The following is a 21,943-nucleotide window of genomic DNA, read 5'->3' as shown; positions in this document are numbered from 1 at the left end:
AAGAGGCAGTGAGGTGCCTCTTGCCCTGTTCTCCAACCCTGCCTGCTGGAGTGATGAGATCTTGCCACCTTCTTTCCATCACTCACACTCAAGAGTGGTCTGCGTCTGGGTTGGTGCTGCAGCCAGAAATTGTGCGATTCGTATGTTACACATAAAGTAATCAGCGTCAGCAGTCACCATGTAGGAAGGACCACAGCTAGCTCGCAATAATCACTTTATTTAAGCACCTTATCACATGATCTTCTGTATCAAGTTTAAGAATGTTAACAGACATATGTAATTCAGAGGGAGCACCATAAAATGGCAGCCTTTGAATATGTTAAATTATCTCTGCGTGTTTTAAATTATCTTGAAGTCTGTCATTTCCCCATGGATTGTTTTCAAATTATTAATGTTTTTATTCTTGGTTTGCATAAATATGTGTACAAATATAATTTATTTTGTTTCTTCACCAATAATAATGACATAACCCTACCACTTTACTGAATTTTAACTGTACACCCAGCACTGTGCCCTGCGTTTTTCACACATTAACTCATGCATCCTCACAGCTGCCCAACGAACAGGGATTATAAGCCACATTTCAGGGATGAGGAAACAAAAGGCTCAGATATAATTTGTAGAGCCGGGCTGGCTGGTACGTCTTCTTGTCTTTGCCTGTAGGTCTTAGATAGTTCCTAGTTACTATAACTGTGTTGGTGTTTTTCAGTGGTAACTGGAGATGTTAACACAACGCACAGGTTAGAAACTTCTGAGATTGGGACACTATGGGTCTTGGCCCCATTCATTTCTAATGAAAATCCTGAAGAATGATAGTTCTGGATGAGGCAGCAAAATCTGTCAGTCATCCAAGTTATAGGCAGAGATTCAAAGCAGCAGAGACTGGCTGCAAGCCACTGAGAATGACCTCACTTTGGCCTAAATGCCGTAGGTTATCAGATTCAGACTCACAGGAATTAAATTAACCCACTTTTGGTATTGTTGATTGTGTGACCTAATCTGAAAGGAAAGAGAAATTACTAGTAAGATTTGGAAATTTGAGGTCATTTTAAAATTTTTATCAGAAGTAATCATATTCTATTTAAATACCCTAGTATGAAAGAAAACAAAGACATTTCATGAGAGAAAAAAAAAACACTGTGTTTTCAATTAGGACATTTAAAATAAGTTAATATTCAAGCAGATGCTTTGAGTTAATAAATGATACTAATCTAGTACAGATCTCTAAGGCTCTAACCTTGTTTTGAAGAAAAAGTCCCTAAGTTTAAAAAAATCTGAAAACTTTACAGATCTATAAATAAAAGAGTCTTTCCTATTGTACAAATCTATACAAATCTATATATAAAAGAGAGTCTATTTCTTTTTGAATATAAAAATACATATTCATTGTAGAAATTTAGAAAACACCAAAAAATATAAAAATGGAAATGAGTTACCCATATTAATACTACCTACTGGTAATATTTCTGGCTATATCTTTTCAGCATTCATATGTATAAGCATACATGTATACTACACAAACATACATACATACGTATTTTACAAAATTGAGATTTCATTGCAGATAGCCTGGGAAACTGCCCTTTTCATGGAAAATATTGTTAGCGTTTCCCATGTCTGGAAATAATCTTTTAAAATAGGATACTTCGCGTCTGCATAATGTTTCACTGTCGGCACAGCTTTTCCCGTTGTAGGACATTTAAATCTTTCACACATCTTTGATATTTTTCTTATGCTACATTCCTTGAAGTAGAATTATTAGGCCAGAGGGTGGCATTAGAATTTCATGCTTTGGATGAAATTCTTACTTTTTGCCTTTCTGGAGTAAAGATGGTCATGGCTGTGATTTACCAAGGAGCAATCTATCCCCTGAAAAATAAACTGACTATTAGCAGAGAGCTACCACATGTGATTTAGTATGCTGATGCAACAGTGGTAAATAATATAACAAGAGGAACTTTTTCAAAGCATTTCAGTGCAGTGTAGCAGAAGAATTAAATGGTATTCTGGTGGCCTCAAGGGACAGCTTAATAATTGATGGGGAGTGGTTAAATAAATGAGAGTCATTCAAGCTAATGCTACTAGCTGGTTCTCTTGAGTTTTATCAACCCTACAGTTAGCTCGTTTCTCTAGAAGTAAATCAAAACCAAACTATCGTTTCTTACAGTGATGTGCTTTTCTGAAATATTTTAGAAACTATTTTTAATTTGTATTTATAAATTGCTTATCAGGATGGCTGGCACATAAATAAATGGCAGTTGTCAGTGCTGCTGTTCTTGCATTTATGTTGTTGCCTTTATTATTTAGTGACAACAGGACATATGTGATTGACCTAGCCATAAATTTAGCAGCTGAGTTACTAGATAAGAGCATTCCCCATCAGTTTAGAAGCTTCATTAAAGACTTTTAAATATGATATTAAGCAGATGTTATGTGTCTATCTTCTTGGAAAGTGACATAATGTTAAAAAACCTGAGGTCAGTGAGGTCAGCTAAGTTGGACATTTTGTCACACAGCATGATGTAGTAGTTGAACCCATAATTACATTGGGAATAGTTTTCAAAAAGCACTTGAAACTTATTTATGGTAAAAAAAAAAAAATCTGAAAGTATATAGACCAAAATTATTTTAAATGGGTATCTCTAAGTTACTTTTATTTTCTTCTGTTTGATTATTCGTAATTTCTGATTTTTGTACAATGAACATATTGTATAAGACACAAAGAAAACAATTATTCATTGTAAACTAAAACCTTAAAGAAACTTGGCCCCGAATACACCAGTCAGTGTTTACCACAAAGAAGTGGGGAACTATATCCAGTAACTAGTTCAGCCCTAAATGCTGTTTATTAATGGAGAATTAGCCTATTCTCCAAGTGCACTTGAAAACTGTGCTTTGAATATACAATATTCAGGTGCTTAAAATGAAGACATGAAATCAGGGAACTTCTGAGCAAGATGGCGGCATGCACAAGGGCTGCAACAGCCTTACCTCCCAAGTTCTCTTTGCAATGACTAATCAAACGTATAAATGGGAAAGACTGGAACAGTCCTTTTACCTTCAAGCAGATCCCATACTTCTTTGCTCACTCTATTCGTTCCCACCTTACTCTGAAAGGAAGTCTATACCCCCATCTCCTTTCCCTAACTTTATTTTTCTCTCCAGCACTTATCCCTTTCTGCCATATTTTGTATTTACGCAGTATTTGTTTACTTTCTGTCTCCCCTCAATTTAAATGTAAGTTTCTGAGGGGGAGGAATCTTGTATTGTTCACTGAAACAGTGACTAGCGCATAGTAGATACTGTGTAAATATTTATTGAATGAATAAATAATGAATACTTACATCTGTATTAGAAACCAGAGATAAGTGTCAGCCGCATAATAGAAATTTCAAGGCATTTCAGAAGACCCAGTATTGACAGGGCTGGATTTAAGCAGCACTATCACATGCTGTCTACTTCCTAAGAGAGAGAAATCAGAGGAGAAATGAGTCATGGCAAGTCTGTGGCAGGGTGGAATAACTAAAGTGCCAGCCTTCTGGGCTGAGGACTGAAAGGGGGTGTCAAAGGAACCAAAAAGTACTAAGGAGATTACAGAGAGGGTGTAGATTTAAAAAGCAATCGCATGAAGTTCTTTATTAACTCCTGGGCTCTCTCCTGACCTGCACATGCTTGGGTTTGCTCTTAAGCAGTATACCTACCAAAGACTTTGGGAGCTGAACTAAGGGATAGACCACTGCCTGGGCTCCCGACTGGCCACTGAACGGTGCATATGCAAGTCAGATCCAAATAGTGCTACAAAGGTGTTGGAAACAGTACGGATATTGAAACCACAACCCATAGAAGGCTGGTCAGAATTTGCATCCTGAATTCAACTTGGTTGATTTCCTGATAAAACAAAAACATCAACATTCTACATGTGGTTTAAATAAAACCCAGAGTCTCATAACATAATATTCAAAATATCCAGAGTATAATCCCAATTACTTAGCATACAAAGAGCCAGGAAAACCTCAGCTGACATGGGAAAAGACAATCAATAAATGGCCAATCCTGAAGGACACAAATGGTGGAATTAGCTAACAAAGACTTTTAAAGCAACCATGATAAAAATGTTCCGAGAAGTGAGAGCAAGCACTGTTGAAATGAATGGAAAGATAAAGTCTCAGCAAAAAAAAAAAAAGAAAGAACCAAATGGAAATTTTAGAACTGAAAAATACAGTAACCAAAATTAAAAACTCACTAGATGGGTTTCAAAAGAAGAATAAAGGTAACAGAGGAAAGAGATTAGTTTCAGTTCATCTTAAAGATAGATTAACAGAAATTATCCAACCTGAACAACAGGAAAAAAGATTGGGAAAAAAATAATCAGTGCCTCAGGGAGTATTGGGACAATCCTAAAAGGTCTGATATTCATGTCAACAGAGTCTCTGAGGAGAGGAGAAAGCAAATGGGTAGAAAAAACATTTGAAAAAATAATTACAACAAAACTTCCCAAATTTGGCAAACGAGATAAGCCTACCCATTCAAGAAGCCAGCAAAACCCAAGCTAGATGAATCCAAAGAAGTACATGCCTATACACATCATAATCAAACCAAAAACTAAAGACAAAGAAAAAAATATTGAAAGCGGCCAGAGAAAAATGACACACTACCGATGGAAGAACAATTGGATGACTGTGGATTTCTCTACCAGCTAAATGCCAGTAGCACCTTATTAGTTTTGACAACCAAAAATTCCTTCAGATGTCACCAAATGTCCCCTGAGGGGGAAATTGGACCAAGTTGAGAACCATTAATCCAACTTGAGTTTTTTCCATTTTTCCAAACATTTTTTTAAAAGAAATGTTCCAATTTGGTTTACATTTCAATTACAGGGTTTACAAGTCTAGATTAAATTAACAAATATGGAGTAGGTCAAAGGCACCCATTCTCTCATCTCCCATCAAGAGAAGTTTAAAAATAAATATATATATATATATATTCAGTACCAGGTTTATTTAGGTTCAGTTACTCATAAAAGATCAGCACTTAAGAAAGTTCATTTTCAAAGAGCCTTGAATCCTTACCCATTCTCCTCATCCCAGAAGGAAACTGCATTCTTAAAAGAACTGATGAGGAGAGAACATTCCTACTATAGGTCGAGGTGTAAGTAGTTGAGATCAACAAAGTCTGAAGCAACCTGAGAACAGTATTCTGGTTGCTAGCCAGCGTTTCTTACCATTTGAAGACTTTGTTTAATTTCACATGGTAGAATTCTAAAAGATTTCCAGCAGCTGCAAGAAATGCCATATTGGGGGATATTGCACATATAGCAAATATTTGAATTAAGAAACACTTGTGATACCTTGAGTAATAGCAACCCAAAAATATGCAGTTGCAAACAAATACTGAATGTGGCTGTCAGATTGATTTCAGTACCTTTTAAATCTCAATCAAAGGGAAACATTTTTTTCTCATTGTTAGAGAAGCAATTAAATAGAAGCAGAAATTTTATCAACTAAATACTTTGTCAGATCAATCTAGAAACTTAAAACAAAATTTGACACTGGCTCTATGAACTATATGGATTGAGAAAACCCACTAATGTTCAATAACAATAGTAAATAAATACATGCACCACTTTTACTTTTTAAACTTTGGTAGTTTCAAGTGAACACAGAACCATAATTGGCTTAGTGCATTGGCTTGAGTAAACATGGCCATTAAAATTTCATTTCTTTAGCTCTAAAGATAGAGATTGCAAGGGGCTGCTAAAATAATCTTTCATTTTTTGGCGAGGTCTTATAATTACACTGACCAGTCATGACAAATTCATTGCAACTTCTACTTTTCTTCTCATTTCCTTTTTTTCCTGAAACCTAGCTTTACTGAAATCAGTTTTCTTTTCCAAAACAGAGTAGACATTCTATTTCATTATTCATTCAGCAAACCTTTATTGATTATCGTTATGTGACAGGCACAATGGTGGGTTCTAGGGTCACAAAAGTAAGACACAAATCCTCAATTAGTATTCCAAAGGGGCTTATAATCTAGTAACGAAAGAAAGTATAGAGATAAAAATTACATTATAAGTTGGCAACTGCTCTTACAGAAATAGGACCCAAGAGCACAAATGCACAGATGATTGAGTAAGGCATACTGCCTAGGAAAATGGAGAAAGGCTTCACAGAGAGAGCGGCATTTGATCAACGTCTTAAACTTGGTGAGGTTTTACAGAGGAATTCGGGGAAGTGCATTCTTCTATATGTGTGTAGGGAACAGCACAGGACAAGGGCCTGGGGTTCTGATCAAGACTAGCGCATATCCAGGAAATGATGCTAGGGGAAGATGACTGTAGGTGGGGCTCTTGGCCCCATCTTCACAACTCTCTCTTTTTTTTTTTTTTTTAATTTATTTATTTATTTTTGGCTGTGTTGGGTCTTCGTTTCTGTGCAAGGGCTTTCTCTAGTTGTGGCAAGCGGGGGCCGCTCTTCATCGCGGTGCACGAGCCTCTCACTGTCGCGGCCTCTCTTGTTGCGGAGCACAGGCTCCAGACGCGCAGGCTCAGTAGTTGTGGCTCATGGGCCTAGTTGCTCCGCGGCATGTGGGATCCTCCCAGACCAGGGCTCGAACCCGTGTCCCACTGCGCCACCAGGGAAGCCCCACAACTCTTAACAGAAGTGAATTGTCATCGTAGGCCACCTCTTTTTGGCCTGGACCTAAAACTCACATCAGTTACACAGCTGGCTGGGGTTAGGAGTATAGCCTATAACATGGCAAAGTGTACATAGTGGGATAACAGCTACCTGTGATCTAGAAAGGCAGGTTGGGGGTGAGGGCTGCAGGCATGGAAGAATTTTGATTTTCAGTTTGAGGAACTGGTATGTTTTCATCTAAGCAACTAAGGAAACCAAGAGAGATTTTGCATCAGGGATATGGCATAATGAGCTTTGTTTTTTGAGAGCATTGTGAGGAGTAAATTGGAATGAGAAGAAACCAGTCTTGGGGAACCTAGTGAGGAAGCTGGTGCATTAGTAATCTGGGTGATGATTTTTGCTCTACCATGAGTTATGGCCAGAGAGTATTTCCATACTTATAATGATATTGTCTTCAAAAAGATCTCATCCATGTAGATCAAGAATGAATCAAATGGCTTTTTGTTGTTTTATGAAAGGTCTGTTGGAAATTCAAAACCAGGACATTCTTATTCAGTCCATCCTAATCAGATTTGTAAGGCTTCTACTTCTTTATCTGATGGCTCTCTAGCCTGTTGGAGAAAAAAAAAAAGCTAACAGTGATTCCAGGATTCTTGGGCTTACCTTAACTATGCAGATGTAGGTTTGGACTGCCACCACAAAACAGGGTGATTGCAAGCAAATGCAAGTCACTGAGAGGTGTGTGTTGCCTCCTAATCTTCCCAAGATCTTAGCTTCTACCCCTTGAAGTATAAAGAAAGTGTCCTTAATGCCGCTACCTCCAAAACAGTGAAAATTATCTGGGAGGCAAAGAGAATCCTCTCTTCATTTCTTTAAACTGTGTCATATAAGGAACAGTTGAAGACAGTGGGAATGTTTGGTACAGAGAAAGTAAGCCTTAGCTAGGACATAGTAACTGTCTCAAATATTTGAAGACCTGTCGTGTAGAAGATGGCTTAGAATAACTAGCTCTACAAGTCTATAACAGTTAAGACTGACTGGTAGAACTTAAGTGGAGACAAGTTTTACTTTATTCTAAGGAAGACCTAACAGTCTAAAGTCAGCAAGGGCTTGCTCAGAATTAGAGTTCTGCTTCCTTGTAGCTTTGCGGTGTTCTCTGGAATAGACTTTATCCTCCTTGGTATAATAGTATCTCAGACACAAGTATTCTAGAAAGTAAATCTTGAATTAGGTTGAAGTGACCATCTGAGACATACTGATTTGCAAGTTGCTATGAGTAGACTGTTACATTAGCATTTAGAAAAATGGAGGGTGACTTCATGAAATGAAACAAGGATCTGATGCTGAGCTGATAATAGCATCATGACAGGTACATTTATGGAGTGCTTGGTACGTGCCAGGCACCTTGTTAAGCACGTAACAATGGATATCTCATTTAATCCTCCTAAGAACCCTAGGGAGTATATTATTGGACTCTTCTCTATTTTTCAGATGAGGAAACAGCTCAGAGAAGTAAAGCTATTTAAATAATCTGACCAGTAAATAATCTGGACCTATGTTGATGGTTTGGGGTTCGTTTGTTTTTTCCTGCTTCAAGGAGGCTGTCACCCCATGTACATTTGCCTACTAGCCATAGGTGTTTTCTCAAATTCTCTGGTAGTATTCAAGGAACCAAGTTCCTGGTGAACAGGACACTTACCCCATGGGGATTTGTTTTTTGTTTTTTTTCTATTCCTTAAGCTACCTTTACTTAAATACATGGTTAATTCTATAGACCAATTAATGAGTTGTAGTTCTGAGATGGTACTATTAGTATTAGGATAAATATATATCTTTAAAGGAAATTTCTGATTTAGGATAAATTCCTGAAGATTGATTGGTTTCTTAAATTTTGGGCTTGGTTCAAGAGTTATATAGAGAAATTTCACTTGGTTTAAATTGTTTGAATAAGCATAAATCAGACTGAATTGAAATTGTTTTGTTTACCTCTCTCACTAAAATGTAAGACCACTTTTCTATCTTTGGCACATAGAAGGTACTCATATAAACTGGTAGAATGAATGACTGAATGCATGAGTGTGTACATGAACAAATGAACTTTTATCAGTATCTCAAAGAATCTCTGCCTTTTGCTTACTAATTCAATGAATGACTTATAAATGAGCAAATCGCCTACTTAACTTTATTTAGTTTTGTAAACAGTCCCTGGATTTTTCTTACCACAGTGCTATTAAGACTGAGGTCATGGGTTCCCTACACAATATGGACTAGTTTGCTTCACCACAGATTATAGTCATAACCCCAGCCAACTGTGCCATAGATGTAAGCTTTTGGTCACGCTGGATCTTTGCACAGTCACACCTGTCACAGGAGAGAAAGACAGTTGTCTTTAGCGATAAATTAGTAGACTCAGGTTCATGTACTAAAGATGATGTATTATTATGATAATTGTTAAGGAACTGTATTAAGGAGTTGTTAATAAAGCTGAGTTATTACATTTTTGTTAAGTTCAGCATATTGAAAAGTGGTCTGGAAATATATTTCTGATAGTTTTTAGTTAATTATATTACAGTCTTAACCAGAGTTTCATAACACGTTCTGATTTTAATTAGGTAGGTTTGTTTATATCCGCTACTGAGAATTTATGCCTAAGTGATTATTCATTTAGAGGCACTGAAATGGTGTTTCCAGTGTATCCCCATTTTGAGTAGAGAAATAACCCTAGCATGAAAAATTGTGTTTCTTGAAGAGTTAAGGAAATGCAAGCTGAAAATGATAATAATTGTTTCACCTACTTTATTCCCTGTAGGATTTAAAATTTCAGTCTTGAGTTACTTAATCTGTCTGTTCAAGTGCTCTTTATACCTGGGTGGTTATGAGTGACACTGGTGTACGTGACTTTGCACTTTTGCCTGCTCACGGGCTGAGCACGGTCGAATGCCACATTTGCCTAGCAATTACATTAGTAAATATTCGAGGAGATGCCCCAGATATTTCCTTTAAGGTTAAGTTTTGTCTTGTTTTCAAAATGAAGTTCTGGTTCCCTTGTATCTATGATTTTTTTTTTTCTAACTTTCCCACATTTTCTAGTGGCGTGGAGTTTTATCTAGAAGAATGTTGATTATTTTTCGACTTGGGAATGCAGTATAGATCATGAGGCTAATTCCATACACTGATATTTAGTTGTGATTTTAATAAGTACAAATCCATGTCCCTTGACAGATAGAAAGGAAATGTGCAACTACACTATAAATATTGTAGATTGCTTCAGGCCATTAAGCCCAGCCCAGATTTTTCCATTAGGCATTTTGGAGGATGTTGTTGCTTCTGTCTTGAGAGTTAACATGAATTAAGAGAATCTATTATTATAAAGACACATGAACATGAGGTTTTGGAAATTTAAAAGCACACACACTGTAGAGGTATGGCCTGACCCTTCTAACCAGAATTTACATCCAAAACTCACTGAGCGTGAGACACTATAACCATTTGCAACCCTCTCATTAAATATTTAATCTGGTTTTCCTCCTTCTCTCTTAGTCTCGCTCTGACTCAGCATAAGGTCAGGATTCCTTGACTGGTCATCACAGTGGATTTACTTTAAAAATAACTCTGTGAGAGGCCAGAGGCCCTCTGAATTGGTCATTTAATCCAACCATATAGATCGCTTGATCGATTGACCAGTGTACTCAATTATGGTTGTATTAATTATGCTCTGTGTTCTGCCTTCCTTTCTCCCGTTTCTGGGAGGTTCCAGGGAGCAAGCCTGCTGTTCTCCAGGAAGAGAGATCCTGGCCAGGGTCCACCCAGTGTAGCACTTATCACAGTGCTCTGTGTAGGAAGCTGTTGGGGCACATCTAGCTCCTCCATGAGACTGTGGACTCTGGAGGGAGGAAACCATGCCTTACTCAGCAGCATCAGTTTAACACTCAACTGTGTGCTGGGTTTTGCGTTAAGTGTTTAATAAGGACCATCCCAATAAAACCCTGTGATGTAGAGGCTGTTGGTATCTCTGTTTTGCCATTGAGGAAACTCACAAAATTATTTAACTTATGCACAGACAAGAGAGTTTGAAAACAGGCATCCGGTTTTAGAGTTTGAACAAGTAACCACTAAATCATACAGCCTAGAAGTGATAATGAATGAATGTATTATACAGTCACAAAGAAGGGAGGGTCTAATTTCTTTATTTGAAGGACAAGGTAAAGTTACAAGAAAGTTTTCACAAAGTAGTAGCATGTAGGATTGTAGCAGTGGGGACGACATGGGGGAAGGCAGAGATGTGAAAGTAGAACCTGGGAGTGAGCAGCTTATGATCAGGCTAAAGGATGTGGTTTGAGATTTGTGGAAGGTAAGGTAGACTAGTTTGACAGGGGAAGTTATGAGTGATTTAAGAAATTGTAACTCTATCCTGAAAAGAATATAGCAAGAAGTTGATGGGTTTTAATCAGAGGAAGGACATAATTAGCTCTTCATCTTTTTTTGGTGGGGGGAGGGTGCTGCACCACGCAGCTTACAGGATCTTAGTTCCCCGACCAGGGATTGAACCCGTGCCCCCTGCAGTGGAAAGGCAGAGTCCTAAACACTGGACCTCCAGGGAGTTCCCTAGGTCTTTATCTTTAAAAAAAATTCTCATGACATACAGAGAAACAGATCAACCAGAATAGATAGGATTGGTGGCTTCTCTTTCAAGGAGAAGAAGCAAGTCTTGGATGAACCCCAGATTCTGACATGAGTGACACTATTGTCCTGGAAGCGATATAAATTCATTATAACCCTTTTAGAAAGTAATCTTCCAGTGTGAAACCAGAGTCTTTAAAATGTCAATACTTTTATCCTGGTAATTTCATCTCTGGGAATTGACACTAAGGCAACAGCGCAAAATGCAAGATATGACTTTAGAACAGCATTCATGATAATAGTTCAGGGTGATTAAAATATATGGGTGAAATTGAATGAATAAGTAAGTAATTGAATGATTGATGGAAAATAGTGGAAACATTGGAAACCATAATAGAAGAATGGTTAATATACATTCACTGGGTAGTTATTTTAATCAATAATAATGTTCTGAAAATTATATAAGTACATGGGAAAATGTATGATAACTGGAAAAAAGCAGAGTAGAAAAAAGATACTTTATATCTTTTATATATATACTTTATATATTATTATAGAATGATTACAACTAAGACCTCTGTTTAGATAAACAAACTTGAAGGAAATACACCCATCAAATTATAATGGTGGTAGTTTTGGCCTTCTGTTCTCTATTTTTCCAATATTCTTCAATACACTTAATTCATTTTTATAATGAAAAAAGGTGGAAACTTTGGGACTGTTCATTTTGGACTTATGTTTGAATTGTCTGAAACATCAAAGCTATAATAAATAGGAAACCATTAGAAATTGACTTGGTATTCAACTCTGGGTTTACACATTGGAGACATTTAATAAATGTCAACTGAATGGAAGTTCTAACCATTTTACTTCCCCTTGGGTCAGAATCCTAGAATCCTATTGCAATGCATTAGAAGTTTTTACCGTCATTTGAACTTATATAAGCCCACAGAAATGGGGGGAAAAAAACTGTTTGCTTTTTCAACTCCATACCTGAAGCAGTTGGAGGGAACTCTCCTTCCCTGTGCAAAAGTAATTTTAATCAGCCAATCGCAAATAACATAAAAAATACTTTATTTCAAGCATATATCATTTCATAAAGTTATTTTTTTCTCTTGTACAAAGAGAACATTGATTGCTTCCCTTAATACCCGTATCCTTTTTCTTACCTAGCAGCTCTTGGTCAAGGGTCAAGGGTCTGCTCTCACTGTTTTCACATTTTTAATGAAATAGAATCCAGAGGTATACTTAACCTACTGAATTTTGATGGACGTTTGATAATCCAGATATTTTCTAATTAAAGCGTTTCAGTGCATTAGTTGAGTATATCAGCATCCTGTGTGCCACAGCAGATGTGTTTTGTTTTAAGATCGCTTCTCTTGGGGTCCAGAGTCGTATTTAGAAGAAAGAACTGTTTTTCACTGTTACTGTAATAAATTGGAGACATGTTTAAAGCTGGGGTGGGGATAACATGAGGTGATCTCGTCGTTGCTTCTGTGCCATGGGGACAGGGACCAAGCCCCCAGCACTTGGACTAGGACTTGATGTTGTCTGGTCCGGGGATCTGTGAACAAAAGGGTGTGCAAATTCATGCTTCACACTTCAGTCACATGGTCTAGTGTTTCAGAGCACAGCCCAATTCTTTTAACAGTTTTTGCAGGCAAAAGGAGTGGTGCAGGGCGGGGAGAAGATGGTTAATTTCGAGGCTGCTGACTAGACCACGGAGAGTTTAGACTGTCATTCAAAGCGAACATCTAGGCGGAATCTTCGGTGCTGTGTCATGAGGGTAGCCGGGGGTCTACCTCCCTGAAAATAACTCGCCACCAACTTCTCACAGAATTTAAAGTTCCCACTGGAGCCTGGCTCCTTAAGGGCCTCTTTCATGAGTTGTATATATCTTATCCCATTGGCTTGAGGAATTATCCATTTCCTAGTAGATGTTTGATTCATTCATCTGGTACCACCAGTAGTATACCCACGAAAATGGAACATAGATATAAGTTCAGTGTACATGTGTGGCAAGGGTGTACGGATGTAAGAAGGGCTCAAGGGCTGGAGCACAACACTTGAGGCCCTTCCAAATCAGGGGTCACTTGGGTGGATCTAAAGGCCAGGGTCATGGGGAGTGGGGTGAAGGACATCCAGTTCAATTCAACCAGTATCTGCCAAGCACCTCCTATGTGGAAGTCAATGGAATAAGTGTCCATAGAGACCAGAAGAAGGAAGAATACGATGTGGGCTTTTCACTCAAGGGAGTTAACCGTTACAGTGTCTGGGAAAGAATTAAATAATTCTAACATTTGTGGGATGTTTACTGTGTGTTAGGTACCATTCTGAGTTCTGTGTACGTGTCATCTGGTTAATGCTCTCATCAACCCTATGACATAGGTACCGTGACTACATTCCTTTTATAGATCTGGAAACTCAGGCACAGGGGAGTCCAAAGCCTTTGAGACTTCAGTCCCAGCATTCTGACTCCAGAGTCCTTGCTTTGAACTGTTATTCTATACTGCCTCCCAGACAGATTGTTTTTTTATATTTCAGGGCCTCTGAGGAAAGGTGAACCAGAAATGTGAGAGTGTGCTCAGCAGAGAACAGTATGTCTGTTTTGCCAGACTTCCTCTACCTCATTACCTGAAATCTTGTAAAACGTGAAATGTACAAAGAACCTTTTTGCTGTTGTAAGATATTTGACTTGGCTGGTTTAGCAGGCCCTTATCGCCCCAACCCAAGTGTTCAATCTGATCCTAAATATTCTTGGCTTGCAGTTAATTGGACCTAAGGGATTTGGGGGGTTATTGTTCTAAAGTCTTAGCCAAGAAATATTTTCTTTTTGGACTTGCTACCTGAAATGTGGGCAGCTGAGCAGAGTTACTTGGTAGCCTTTGATCCCATTAGAGAGTTCTGAATTGGTAGCTCAGATCCTTGAATGAAATATGATATTAAAATAACACCAAGCTGAAGTCATAGGAGATTGCAGTGTAATGTATACAGTCAGAATAGCCAAGATTTAAGGGAAATAAAATGAGTTTCAGTTGGCTTCGTTTGCTCACTTGTGACTTTCCTTTCACCCTTCAGTAATTCTTAACCAACCTCTTCACATAGCAAGGACACAGCAAAACATAAAATCTCTAACCCAAGTGTAGGGATTTTAAATCTTTCAGAGCTTGATAAACACCAGCACCCTTTATCACTCCAAGAAAACCCAGGGACGAATGCAGCTAACGAACTTGAATTTCTCGAAGTTTAGCTATTGCTCTGATGTCATCTTCCCACACTATTTTATGTTCACAAATTTTTGCTTCAGCACATGTGGCCTTTTTTAAGGGAGGCCTAACCCCATGACCTAGTGTTGGCAGACGGACCGTGTTTCATCTAGATCCTCTGATTTTATTAAGGGTGGTCTATGGGCCTTTCTTTTCTGCCCTCTCACCAGTGGCCAGCCTTCACCAAAGGCAGTAACTATTTCAGCAAATCACACAAACAACTGTATTTCAACTTATGTACAGATTCATTTAGCAAGTGCTGATTGGAAGCTTCCTTTGTGCCCAAGTGGGACCTGGACTAGTGTCTTCTTAAATTCCATACCCTCGGCACCTCACTTGCCTCACCCTAGTTCTGGCCTCGTGCCCAAGCACTGTGCAGGACTCTGGGGTCGCAGAGCTGTTAAAGATATGGCCCTTACTCCCAGTCCTGACAGCCCAGTGGGAGACACATAAATGAACAATGGATGTTGTTGTTATTGTCTCAAACTATAGATTAAGCCATGCTACACATTTTTTTCCATTTTCTGTACCTAACTAAATACTGAACTCAAAACAGGAGAAAAAAAGAAAAGTAATTTGGATATATGATTTCCTTTAAAGTAACTTACAGATTTTGCTGAAAAAAAATATTCAAATACTCCTCTGTCAAACCCTCAGAATTAGCCTAGGGAAGAATATCTTAAATGCTGTCATTTACCCACTGAGTGGAAAAGTAAAACTCTCTTTTTTGTCTTAATGACAAAATTACAATAATAAATGCAGAGGCAAAAAGTATGTGGAGCATAAGTGGCCTTACCAACTCACTACTTTGAAAGTGTTTTTTTAAAATTAAAATTGTAGTCAGTCAAAGGGAGAGACAAGTATCATATGATATCCCTTATATGTAGAATCTTTAAAAATGATGTAAGTGAACTTATTTATAAAACAGAAACAGACTCACAGAAATAGAAAACAAACTTATGGTTACCAAAGGGGAAAGAGGTGGGGAGGGATAAATTAGGAGTTGGGGATTAGCAGACAGAAACTACTATATACAAAATAGATAAACAACAAGATCCTACTGTATAGCACAGGGAACTATATTCAATGTCTTGTAATAGTCTATAATGGAAAAGAATCTGAAAAAGAACATATATATATATATATATATATATACACACACACACACACACATATATATATGTATATGTATAACTGAATCACTTTGCTATACACCAGAAACTAACACAACATTGTAAATCAACTATGCTTTAATTAAAAAAAAATTTTGTAGTCAGTCAGATAGTTATTTTGGAAAGGGAGAGTTAATTTCCCTGTTGGTTTCTAACTTAGCTTCTGGGGACTCACACTGCAAAATTCCCTTGTGATGATACTGAGATGGGAAGCAAGATGCTGGAATTCATCTTTTCATGACTTAAGTTCTGCAACTCAACTTCTGAGCAAGCACGGTGCTTCACCCTCCTTTTTCTCGCTCTTGATAAAGTCTGATTTGGATGGTGGGAGAGCCATTCACACTGTCCACTTCTTTGCTTCTGTCCAGCCAGTGGTAACCATTGGTGCACACATCTAGTATTTAGAAAGGGCCATTTGGTCGAAGATGTTTATTGTATCAGGGTCGTGCTGGCCTTCCACTGTGTTATACACATTCTTCTATTTTCAGTCAGTGGACTTCTTAAGATGTTAAATCATCTAGAAACAAGTTTCTATTACAGTTTTTAATATTGTTACTTTTTTCTCATTGCAGAGCAAAGAGATTGCATTCCAACTTCATGAGGACTTAATGAAGGTTCTTAACGAGCTCTATACGGTAAGCACGTAATCTTTCTTTTGGAAAAATCTTTAGTTTAGAATTCTGGTTTGCAGAAACACTTCTCTTATTAGAACTCATTCCAAGCTAGAGTGCTGATGGATGCTTGTCTGGTTGAAATGTGGAACCGAGTGCATCGATGGCACGAGACTGTTTCATGTAAATATGTATATGCAGTCAGAACACTTTAAGAAACTGGACTACAGTTGTCTCAAAAAGAATGTTTTTACATGGTTGGATTATATGTGATCTGTTCATATATTCAGTTCCAGAATATTGACGGGGAGGGGTATCTATTTTTCCTTCTTGGCAGTAGTTTGCTTTTCTGAATTGAAGTTTTTTCAGGTTAATGCATATAATCAGAAGAAATTAAATGATTAGCTATTAAAAAAACAAAATCAATGATTAGTCATATGCCTATGTATATTTTGTTTTACAATTAATGATCATATTATTAAATACAAATTCTTTCTGGAGGAATTTGACGAGTTTTTATTTTAAAAGAGAACAACGTAATGAGAACTGAGTAATGTTAATTTGTTCTAACTATAGATATTTGCATTTTCATTACACAAGATTATTTGAATTTTTCTTTACAGGCAAATTAAACCTGAAACTTATTATTAAAATATGTTTCTTGATTTACAAATTCATTTGTTCCTAAAAAGCAAGTGTGTAAAATACAGTTTTGTGAATTAAATTGCTTTTAATGCTCCACTGATACTTGCTAATTAAAAGAACCTGTAGTTTTAAACTTTATAAAATGAGTGATATTCTTAAAATCCACTTTCCAGTTTTTTTCTACGTGTGTGATAAATTTGTGTTTTTATGCAGCATGTTTGCTACACCTGTGCTTTTGAATTAAATTGACGGTTTCTAATTGCTTGTTCCTCCTTCAGAAACCTTTATGTGCAAAAGCCTCATGTTATAAGGTCATATCCATATAAAAGGCCATTTATTAGCCCACGCTTGGTGTGATTTATTAATTTCTGATAACCTAAGGTATCAACCATTTCTAGAAATCCTGGATGTAGAATTTAAAAGTTGAATCAGCATTGTGCCTCTGAGACTTCCACAGAAGAAATTCTGTCTTCTTCCATTGCACTATTTTAAGATGAGGGCTTCATGGCACTTTCCTTGTGGTTCCCTTTGCTTGGGCATTGTTTTACCTAGAAATATAAATCAGTCTCTAATACTTTAAAAAATAAATCTGCTGGTTGTCATGGCCTCATAAACAAGAGCCTGTTGTTTATGGTCTGGAACTGGTAATACTAGTCAGAGCAGCACTGGCAAAGATAAACTTGACTGTTGAATACAAGAAAATCTGGTAGAATGTCATGAAAATGTTATCTCAGTGAGGGATGTGTATAGAGAAATTTCTCCTGGATTCAGCCTATCAAGTGGAATTAGACATCTAGGAGACTCTATAGTTGAATCAAGTAAGTTGATAACTCCTCAAACGTCTCATCAGTATCAGTCTGAAAGCCTGAAGGAGCCAGATTCTAGAAAAGGTCACCAGAGTTTAAATAACCCTGTCAGTCATTTAATCTCTGAATCAGTTGAGGAATCAAGGCATAGAGGAGACAGGCAAAGAGGTTTTCATTAGGTAGTCTGTAGATCACTTTGAGCTCTTGGGAGATAATTTTACTTTAACCAAACCAGAGAGCATGCACATTTGAGGTCAGATGTCATGTTCTGTGGGGAAAGACCGTCTTATTATACACACACACACACACACACACACACACTTTTACTCTGAAAGATGGTCTCTCTTGCAATTTAAATTCAGATACATAAATTCTGTCATGTTCAAATGAAATCTATCCATTACGTATATTCAGTTTACATTCAGAAAGGAAGAAGAAGTGAGGAGTGTTTGAACAGGGGACCAAGGGTTGGGGGAATGTGGTTTAGGTTCTTTATTCAACCACTGACTGGTCACGAATAAATTACCTTCTGAGTTGCATCATGCATAGCATTTTTTTCAAGTGATGACGTAATAATGATTGTTGAAGTAATGTGTAAAATATGTAGCCTGAGGGAATTGAGGATGCTATTTAATTGCCTTTTCAAACAAATATTCACTCCTCCCTTTCAACCCTTGATACTCCTTGGGAGTTGAAGGTGAGCTCCTTTTTGAGAGGTCCATTAACTTCCTTAAACCAGAGGAGTGCTTTTTATTAACTTACAGTCCAACCTTAGTGGTGGGCAGTAGCCTTATGTGTGGGCTTCCCTGCCCCAAAATAGTTCTCTCACAGGTCTCTTGATTATTCCAAACATTCTATCAGAAGGCTTTGTCTTAAATAAAATACAAATGCCCAGGACAAATAGAAAGGATGCCTTATGATCATTTCTACCTTAAAATGAACCGAGTTTTATCAGATTCTTTGAGAGCTGGTTGTATCCATGGGGCATGAAAGCCTGGACCTCTGAGCGGGAGAGAGCGGGTGGTGGCATCTGAGTGTCGTCTGGAAGGAGAGGAAAGGCTTTGAAGATATGCATCCCCTTTTCTATATTTCTGCCTCAACCTTGCCTTTATTTACAGAAACAGGGCCTCAAAGTGGTTTTGAACCTACCACATGGGCCAGCCACAGCAGTTAGGATTACTTGGGCCTTGAGTAACAGAGGTACTCAGAGTAATGGCATAAACAAGATAGAAGTTTAACCTCTCTCTCACATAAAAGAAGTTCAGAGGTTGGCAGCACAGGACTGGTATGGAGGTTACATAAAGCCATCAAAAGAATCAGGCTCCTCCTAATACACTGTTCAGAGAAACATAATTGTATCTTTGTTCGTAGAGTTCAAGATAGTTGCTGGAGCTCCAGCCATTACATCTGCTTTCCTGAAATGGAGAAAGGAGACTCCAACAGAATGGAGAAGGGAAAGAAGGGCAGGCCCTCTGTCTCTTACGAAGACTTAATGAAGGTTCCATATAACACTTTGATATACATCTCATTGGGCAGAACTTAGAAACACAGTTTCACCAGGCTTCAAGGAAGTCTGGGAGTTATATAGTCTTTTAGTTGGCCAGCTCGTTGACAGCCAGTTAAAAATTGAGGATTTTGTTAATTTGAGAGAGAAAGGGAGATGTTTTTTAGGTAACTAGCCATGCCTTTCAAAGTAGCTAACATTTATTAGATGCTTATTATATATGGCTCGTTACTGTGCTAAGCACATGCATTATTTTATGTAATCCTCACAGTGTCTCTATGAGGCAGTTACTATCATTATCCCCATTTCGCAGATGAGGAAACTAAGGCTCAGAGAGGCTTGCCCAGGTTGCACAATAAGTAGTAGAGTGGGATCTCAAGTCCAGGTCTGGCTCCAGAGCCTCTGCAGGTCTGTCATTTTATCTCTGTTGCCATAGTTTTGGGAAACCATTCTCTAACAAAGATCTCTAAATGTTAATGCCACCCTAACAACACAGAGCACCTAAGCCATTTATCACTTGCTCCTTTGTATTTTTTTTTTTCCAGCCAGAATTCTTTTTTTTTTTTTTCTTTCACACACTCACACTCCTTTGTATTTTTTTAAATCAGTGGCATTAATGTTGCTTTAACAAAAACATAGGTGAAAAATTGAACATTTGCCTCACTGGCAACCTGTACTTCTGAGAAATGTTCATTTAAATGATCTAACAAGAAGGAAAAAGAAATAAAAAGAAAAAATACAAAACCAACAACAGAAAAAACTAAAAAATTAAAATAAAAAAAAAAAAGATCTAACAGATGGGACTCATTGGGCTAAAAAAGTAAGAGTGATCCAAGATCTTCAAATTCCCTAAGTCTAATCCACTAATTAACTTCCTTTTCAGTTTAACATGTGAGAGAGAACTAAAGTAGGGTTAAGAAAGCAGGGAGACTGCTGTACTTTAAGGAAACAGAATTGACTGGACTCACATCGAACTTGAATTTGAATCTCAGCTCACTTAGCCAATCTGGGCATCTGTATTAGTCTGGGAGAAACAGAACCAATAGGAGATTAGATAGATAGATACAGATATATAGATATGGGAGAGAAATTGATTATAAGGAGTTGATTCGTGCGGTGTGGAGGCTGAGAAGTCCCCAAATCAGCAGGCAGCAAGCTGGAGAGCCAGAAGGTAATTCCAATCTGTCCAAAGGCCTGAGAACCAGGAGAGCTGATGGTGTAAGTTCCAGCCCGAGTTCAAGTCCAAAGCAGGAGAAGACCATGTCTCACCTCGAAGACAGGCAGAGAGAGCAAATTCCTCTTACTCAGCTCTTTATTCTATTCAGGCCCTCAATGTATTGGATAAGGCTCACCCATGTTGTTAGGAAAACTAGTTTATCTATTCCACAGTTTCTGAATGCCTCCTACCATGCCAGACACTTGTAGATGTACTGGGGATGTATAATAGATGTGAATAAAAACAGACCATGTTACTTCCTCTCAGGGCATTCATATTCTAGGGAGGAGAAACAGACAATAAAGGAGAAACAGACAATAAACAAATAAATATATAGTATGGCAGGTGTACGTGCTAAGAGAAAAAATAAAGCTGAGTTAATACAGATTAAGCATTCAGAACAGTGCCTGGCACATAGTAAATGCTTATTAAATGTAAGTAGTTAGTGTCATCCTTATCGTCATTGTCATCTTCCTCATCATCGGTGAAGTGGGGATGGCAACAGCTCCTTGTCTGCCTCTCAGAGTAAAGGTGGAGATCAGGGATGATATTAATAGTAATTTCAGATGGTTTTTATATATATACATGGTTTTTCCTTATAATCAGTATATATTAGTTTTGTACAAAAAGAAAAAGGATGGTAACTTCCTGTAAGAAAACCAAATCAATAGTAAATGTGAACAGGGCTGTGACTGGGTTAGTGGAGAAGTGAAAAGGCAAAAATGGAAAAATGGTGACACAAAAGGTTAAAAGGAACATTCAAACCAAAATTTGCCTTCATCAGTCTGGTAAAGGGCTCATCATAAAACAGTGGTTTGAAGTGTTAAGCCTGTCCCCTCATACCGAAATCTCAAAAGGTTATGCTGTATTTTAGAAGAAAAACAATTATTTGTCCTATATTAATATTTCTTTACTTTGCCTAGGTTTTACAGCATTATACTCAGTGTTTTGAAAAACAAGGCGCTTACCATCCTCAGTAAGCACATTCTAATGGAGATTAACACAGATGTCATGGTAAATCCACGTGAAATTGATTGTTAATTATGTGTAATTGATGATTACTCTCTCCGTACATCAGTGACACACATGGCTAGCCAGAGTCAAGAGATAATCCATCATCAAATTCCATTAAATTAAGAGGAAAGAACTGAGAAAATGAAGATTTATCCAGCCCTTACCATGAGGCACATGCAGGATCCCATTCATGTCTCACAGCAGTCCTATGAGGCAGGTATTCCTAATCCCAAGGTTACTAATGGGAGCCGGGGCTTCAAATAATTAGCTCAGGGTCACACAGATAGTAAACGAATGCTCCAAAATCTCAGCCCAGTTCCATCCCCAAGGCCCATCAGTTCCCCACTGCACAGCTGCCTTAGGGAAGGATGTGCAGGACAGGTGGGGAGAAGAAGGGTGGAGCCTGATCTAATAGGTAAAACTCAAGAGTTGAAACTTTTACACTGCATGC

General features: G+C 37.8%; 1 protein-coding gene across 2 annotated transcripts in view; it reads left to right on the top strand.

Moving 5' to 3' along the window:
* Positions 1–21,943, top strand: part of SRGAP1 (SLIT-ROBO Rho GTPase activating protein 1) — a 277,465-nt gene that overhangs the window by 144,709 nt on the left and 110,813 nt on the right. For both annotated transcript variants that reach the window (XM_082422706.1, XM_082422705.1), the window contains exon 4: positions 16,269–16,331. In XM_082422706.1, coding sequence (XP_082278832.1) covers positions 16,269–16,331 — 63 coding nt within the window. The remainder of the gene's footprint in view (positions 1–16,268; positions 16,332–21,943) is intronic.

The sequence above is a fragment of the Balaenoptera physalus genome (genome assembly GCF_965194825.1).
Source record: "Balaenoptera physalus genome assembly, chromosome: 13".
Taxonomy (NCBI): domain Eukaryota; kingdom Metazoa; phylum Chordata; class Mammalia; order Artiodactyla; family Balaenopteridae; genus Balaenoptera; species Balaenoptera physalus.
Note: the sequence above shows the minus strand (reverse complement) of the source record. Positions and strands in the feature narration are given on the sequence as shown.